This window comes from Ornithorhynchus anatinus, chromosome 21, assembly GCF_004115215.2.
Source record: "Ornithorhynchus anatinus isolate Pmale09 chromosome 21, mOrnAna1.pri.v4, whole genome shotgun sequence".
NCBI classification, from domain to species: Eukaryota; Metazoa; Chordata; class Mammalia; order Monotremata; family Ornithorhynchidae; genus Ornithorhynchus; species Ornithorhynchus anatinus.
This window is the reverse complement of record NC_041748.1, coordinates 17220226-17226557: the sequence shown is the minus strand read 5'-3', so window position 1 is coordinate 17226557 and position 6332 is coordinate 17220226. Positions and strand designations below refer to the sequence as shown.

Here is a 6332-nt window from a genome sequence, read left to right as displayed (position 1 = left end):
GAAACCCAGCCACGAGCCAGCACAAGTTCGTTCTCCATCTTTTTTATTCGGTGATTGTGTGTGTCTCGGGCCCCGGCGGGCCCGGCCTCCCTCACACCTAGGTGAGCGCGAGGCGGCCGTCGGTCCGTCCTGGGCCGGGGCAGGCGGGTGGAGACGCGGGAGCTCCGCCGCCGGGGAGGTGGGAAAGGGAGCCTTCCGGGGTCGGCCGCCCGGAGGGCGGGAGGACCCCCTGCCCCGTCGCCGTCCACCTGGGTGCGGGGTCCCACCTCCGCGGCCGGGAGCCGGCCGGGCCCCCGGCGAGTGGGTCGTGAAGGTCCGGGGGCGCCCGGGGCACGGGAAGGGAAGAGCGGGGGCGAGGTCGGAAGCGGGGGGACCGCCGCCTCACTGCCGCGGGGGTCGCTGGGCGGGGCCGGGCTCCGGCCCGTCCTCGGGGAGGGGATTGTAGTTCGGGTCGTCTTCCGGCGTGTCGAAGAGTAGCTTCCTGGGGGAAGGGAGGAGCGGAGGGGGGCCGCTTCCAACGGCACTCGACCCACCCCGGCAGCAGGACCCCGCCCGGGCCCCGTCTAGGGGGAGCAGGCGGAGAGTCCACCCCGAGAGACGGAACGGGTGCCGTCCCGAGAGCCCCACGATGGCCACAGGCCGCCTCCCCCCTCCCCCGTGTGGACGCCCGACCACCCGCTCACAGGAATCCTGGCGTCAGCAGCAGCTTCTTTCCCCCCGGCTGGTTGGGGAAGACATCTTCGAGGAAGTAGTAGATGTGGCCCACGGCGATCCCTGCGGTGAGATCAGAGCCGGGTTCGGCGGGTCGGGGTCTGAGGGGTCCCCCGGGCCCTCCACGGGGGGAGGATCTCTCAACTGCCTCCAAAAGGAGGTGGCAGGCCCCCAGCGCGCCGGGGGCTGAGATTTTGGGTCCGTCTCCCCCTGCCACCCAGGAGCCCCTCGCCCCACCCGGGGAGTCTGCCGGGTCGGGCCGGCTACAACTGGGAAGGGGGCGAGCCCTGGGCAGGCGCTGCTGAGAGCGGAGGGGCGGGGGGGGGGGTGTCCCCGAGGGGCGAGAGAAGCAGCTCGGCTCGGTGGACAGAGCACGGGCCTGGGAGTCGGAAGGTCACGGGTTCTAATTCCGGCTCTGTCGCGTGCCTGCTGTGTGACCTCGGGCGAGTCACCTCACTTCTCGGGGGCCTCAGTCACCTCGGCTGTAAAATGGGGATGAAGAACGTGAGGCCCGGGTGGGTCGGGGACCGTGTCAGGCCTAACCTGGATCTACCCCGGCGCTTAGAACAGTGCCCGGCCCACAGTAAGCGCTTAAAATGATAATGATGGTACTGGTTAAGGGGACCGGGGGGAGAAGGGTCAGGATATTGGGTGCCGCCACTTGTGGGAGACCTGATTGACTAGAGCTCAAGAATGGCAGTTGCCGGCTGGCCCTCGGTTGGCAGTTTGAAAAGGGGGGCCGAGGGGGCGCCTGCCCATCTTGCCTCTCTCCCCGTGACGGTGGCCTAGGCCTCCCCCGACTCCCGGGAGAGGGGTGAACCCCGAGAAGTTGGAGCAAGCGGCAGAGGTCACACGCCTCGGGGGGACCGAGGCCCCGGGACGGCAGCGAGATGGAACTCGGGGCGAGGGAGCTCCGGGACCCTAGAGGCACCCCACCCCTCCCTCCTTCCCCCCGCCCCCACTCACCCAGCAGGTCAATGATGATGGAGTTGCCCAGCAACAAGGAGAAGCCCATGAGGACCCAGGGCAGGAAGGGGGCCTGGAAGTTGAGGAGCCCGAAGAAGTTCATGCGGATGTAGGGGTTGCGCCGGCTCCAGACGTAGACCAGCATGATGGTGAAGGCCTGGCCCAGGAAGAACAGGCTGGCCAGGAGCCCGAACAGCTGCACGCTCCGGAGTCAAGGGGCGGCCCGGGGACCGCCGCCGCCCCCCCCCGGACGGCGCCGCCTCCGTCTCCCTCCCCGCCGGCCCGGCCTGCGGCGCCGGGGTCCCGGCTGCCTGCCTCCCCCCGGGCCCCAGCCTCGTCCCGGGGCTCGGCTGACCCACAACCCAGAGGCCGCGCCCGCTGAGACCATCAGGCCCGGAGGGCAGGTGCTGGCGATCTCGGGGAGGGCAGCGACTGTCTTTGCTGCCCCCGACTTCCGCATCCACCTCGAGCTGCCCAACCACCACCCCGGGGGGGGGGGGGGGCAGAGAGGCACATCCTGGCCTCGCTGCCCTCGGCTCTGGCCCACCCGGGAGAGGCCACCGCCTCTCGCTCCGCTCCCCCTGGATGCCCCGACTGAGCGGGGAGGGCAGGCGGGCAAGGCTTTGGCCTCCGGCCTCCCTCTCTCTCCCCGGTCCTCCGCAACAGCCGCTCACCCATCCTCCCCGGCTCCCGGGGCCTTTCTTTTCAGGATCAGAAGAGGCCAACCGTGCCGTGACGGGGGGCAGAGCCGGATGGCCCGGAAGGACGGAGGGAGGGTCCGGCCCTCCGGTCCCCGGCCGGCCGGCTCCCGAGGTCACCGGTGGCTGCTGTCGCGGGGGTCAGGAGGAAGAGCACCAGAAGCTGCGCGGCCTGGTGGGGAGAACCCACATCTGGGAGTCGGAGGCCCTGGGTTCTAATCCCAGCTCCGTCTCCTGCCCGCTGGGTAACCTTGGGTAAGTCCCTTCACATCTCTGGGCCTCAGCTTCCTCACCTGGAAATTGGGGATTCAGTCCTCGCCCGCCTCTCCTCTAGAGCGGGAGCCCAGCGTGGGCCAGGGACCGGATCGACCTCATTAACTTCCCCGGTGATCAGCACAGTGCTCGGCACATAGCGAGTGTTCATCAAATACCCTGCTGTTACTGCTCCCACCGGGCATGTCGTTAAAACCACTGGTCCGGAGTCCTGAGGGCATCTGGCCTGTCCCAAGGATTTCCTGAGGTCTAGGGGCAGACTTAAGTGCCCTCGCTCATCTTCGGGGAACTGAAACACGCCACTTGCAAGTGGCCAAAGCGGGAGCCGTGCCCCCTAACATCAGCCTCTCTGGGGTCTGCTGGGGGCGGCAGGAGCACGGTGGTCGTCGTCTACTGGCTCCGCAAGGGGAGAGGTGTTTCAGTGGAGCAGTCAAGCGTTAGAGCCCAGGGCTGGCTTCTGATGCCTGCCGTGTGACCTCGGGCCAGTCGGTTAGCTTCTGTGGGCCTCAGTTTCCCCATCCGTAAACCGACAGCGAGCCTAATGCGGGGCGGGGACCGCGGCCAGCTATCCAACATCAACCCCAGCGTTCGGCCCCAGCGCTCGGCGCGTCCTTAACAACCAGGACACGGCCTCCCGGGGCGGTAAATTCCAAAGCACCATCTGCCGGGAGGCCCGGCCGAGCCGGGACGGGAGCGGGGAAGGTCCCGGGGAGGAGCGGCCGGCAGTTGTTCTGGAGAGACCCCGGGGGATCCCCCGGGCCCCGGGGGGGCCGAGGACGAGCCCCCCGGGGAACCCCCACAGAAAGGATACCGTCATGAGGAAGCCCCCGAAGAGGAACATGAAGACAAAGTCCGCGGTCCTTCCGCGGAAAGACCCCTCCTCCAGCATCCGGCAGTATCTGAACCTGTCGGCGGGGAGGCGTATGGGAAAAGCCAACGGCCAGGCCGGACCCGGACGCCGGCCGGGAAGGGAGGGGAGCCCTGACCTCCGGCTGACCCCGCTCCCGCGGCGGGGCCCGGTGGGCAGAGCACGGCCCCGGGAGCCAGCGGGACCCGAGTTCTAATCCCAGCTCTGCCCCTCGTCCGCTGCGTGACCTGGGCCGAGTCGCCTCACTTCTCCGGGCCTCCGTCACCTCGCCTGTATTAAAGGGCATCAAGACTGGGAGCACCACCTGGGACGGGGATCTTGCATCTACCACAGCGCTTGGCACATAGTAAGCATTCAACAGATGCCACCACCTGCCCGCTCCCCCTCCCCACCACCAGCCAAGGCGGGACGCTAATAATAATCGTGGTATCTGTGAAGCGCTTCCTGTGGGCCGAGCATCGTTCTAAGCGCTGCGGGAGACACGGGGGCGATCGGGTGGTCCCCCGCGAGGCTCACGCTTTTCATCCCCGTCTTCCAGAGGAGAGAACTGAGGCCCGGAGGGATTCAGTGGCTCGTCCGCGGTCACCCGGCAGACAAGTGGCGGAGGTGGGAATTAGAACCCACGACCCGTGGCTCCCGAGGCCCGGGCGCTTGCCACTGAGCCACGCCGCTTTTCTAGGAGAGCGCCACGGCCAACGCGCCGCTCCCGGGGTGAGGACGGGGGGCGACGCCGTCCTTCCGCCCCGGGAGCGGGGCGGCGGGCCGGAGGACGACGGACCCCGACCGCGGGGGGAGCAGGAGATACAGAAAGATCATGTTTGAAGAAAGAAACTGAATCCCAGGGGTCCGAAAAAGAGGAAGTTGGTGATGAGCCTCCAAACCTGCAGAGAGAAGAGGGGCGGGGGGGGGGAAGGGGTGGGGGTTGTGGCACAGCATCCCGCCCCGGGCCCTCCCCCAGAAACGGGGGGTCGGAGGGGGCAGCCGCCCCCAACACCCCCTCCGGGGCGTGGACACAAGGATGGACAGCGGCCTCCCGCGCCCCCTTCCCACTTCATCCCCGGGCCTGGGCGGCGGGCAAGTGGGGCAAGTGCTGGGGGCCTTCACCTGGAACTTCCTGAAGATGAGGTCGGGGTTGAAGTAGAGCTGAAATGGGGTGATGAACTCCAGCTGCTGCGGGAGGAAGGGAGAAAAGGGAGGAAATGGAGGAGGAAGAGAAGAGGGAGGGGGGAAGGAAGGAAGGAAGAGAGGAGAGGGACAGAAGGAAAAGGAGGAAGGAAGGGGAGGGAGGGAAGAGAGGGAGAGAAGGAAGGGAAGGAAAGAAATGGAGGGTGAGAAGGAAGGAGGGGGGAGGAGAGGGAGGGGGGAGGAATGAAAGGAGGAGAGAAGTAATGGGGGGAGGGAGAGAAGGGAGGGAGGGGGGGCAGAGGAGAAAAGGGAGGGAAGGAGAGGAAGGAATTGGGGAGGGAGGGGGGAGGAATGAAATGGAGGGGAGTGAGAAGGAAAGGGAGGAATTGGAAGGCGGGTGGAGGAGATGCGAGGGGAGGGGGGAGGAAAGAAAGGAAGGGAGAGAGACGGATGAAGGGGAGGGAGGAGATTGGAAGGGGGAGGAAGAGAAGGAGGAAGAGAGGGAGGTAGGAGGAGGGAGACAAGGAAGAGGTGAGGAAAGGAGGCGAGACAAGGAAGGGAAGGGAGAGAGGAGAGGAAGGAAATGGAGGGAGAGAAGGGCAAGAAGGAGGGAAGGCAAGAGCGGGCGGGCAACGGCGCGCGCGTGGGAGGCCCGGCCCGGCCCTCACCACGCGGCGGGTGGTGATGCAGCGCAAGGCCCGGTTCGTGTGTAGGCGCGCGTCACCGCCGGCACCTGCAGGTACTCGGCCGCCAGGCCCTGCTGCGCCATGGCGCCCGCCCCCACGCCTCAAGCACCCACTGACGGGCGGACAGGCCGAGTGACGGGCGGACAGGTCGAGTGACGGGCGGACCAGCGGACCGAACCAACGAACCAACGAACCAACGACCGCCAGCGGGGCCCCGGCCCCGGCAGCCGCCTCGGCCGCCGCCGCCGCCTCACCGGCCCCGCCCCCTCAGCCCTCCCGCCCAATCGGCGCGCCGCCCCGAGGCCCCGCCCCCCCACGCCGAGGGCCGCCAATGGCGCGGCGGTCCGGGGCTCCGGGGGCGGGGCGGAGCCGACGGCCCACCAATGGCCGCGCGGGGGGGGGCGGCCCCGCCCGCTCGTTTGGTTGTGGCGCCGGAGGCCACGTGGCCAATTGGGGAGCGGGGGCCGGGCCTCGGGGGCCAATCAGAAGCGCCCACGAGGGACGCCGACCCCCTCCTTCCCTCCCTCCCTCCCTCCCTCCCTCCCTCCCTCCCTCCCTCATCTCGCGAGATCTGGGCGGTCCGCCGAAGCACTGTCCTAATAGCGCTGGGGTCGAGGCGAGGGGGTCGGGGTGTGGAGGAGAGGAGAATCGAGACTGATGATGATGTTGGTATTTGTTAAGCGCTTACCTATGTGCCCGAGCACCTGTTCTAAAGCGCTGGGTGGAGACACAGGGGAATCAGGTTGCCCCGCGTGGGGCTCGCAGTCTTCATCCCCATTTTACAGATGAGGTCCACTGAGGCCCAGAGAAGTGAAGTGACTGGCCACGGCTCACACCAGCTGACAAGTGTCCGAGCCGATTTCATGATAATGATAATAATGATGGCACTTGTTAAGCGCTTACTATGTGCCAAGCACTGTTCTAAGCCCTGGGGCAATAATTATAATGATGATGATGGTATTTGTTAAGGGCTTACTCTGTGCCAAGCACTGTTCTAAGCCCTGG

General features: G+C 67.3%; 1 protein-coding gene across 1 annotated transcript; it reads right to left on the bottom strand.

The window, feature by feature from the left end:
• Positions 1 to 26: 26 nt before the first annotated feature.
• DERL3 (derlin 3) lies at positions 27 to 5564 on the bottom strand. Its single transcript, XM_029049514.2, is given in 8 exon segments — positions 27 to 481; positions 684 to 774; positions 1678 to 1873; positions 3460 to 3553; positions 4322 to 4335; positions 4338 to 4397; positions 4621 to 4686; positions 5318 to 5564. Coding segments are annotated over 8 exon segments (714 nt in total). The 5' UTR covers positions 5411 to 5564; the 3' UTR covers positions 27 to 381.
• Between the last annotated feature and the right edge of the window lie 768 nt (positions 5565 to 6332).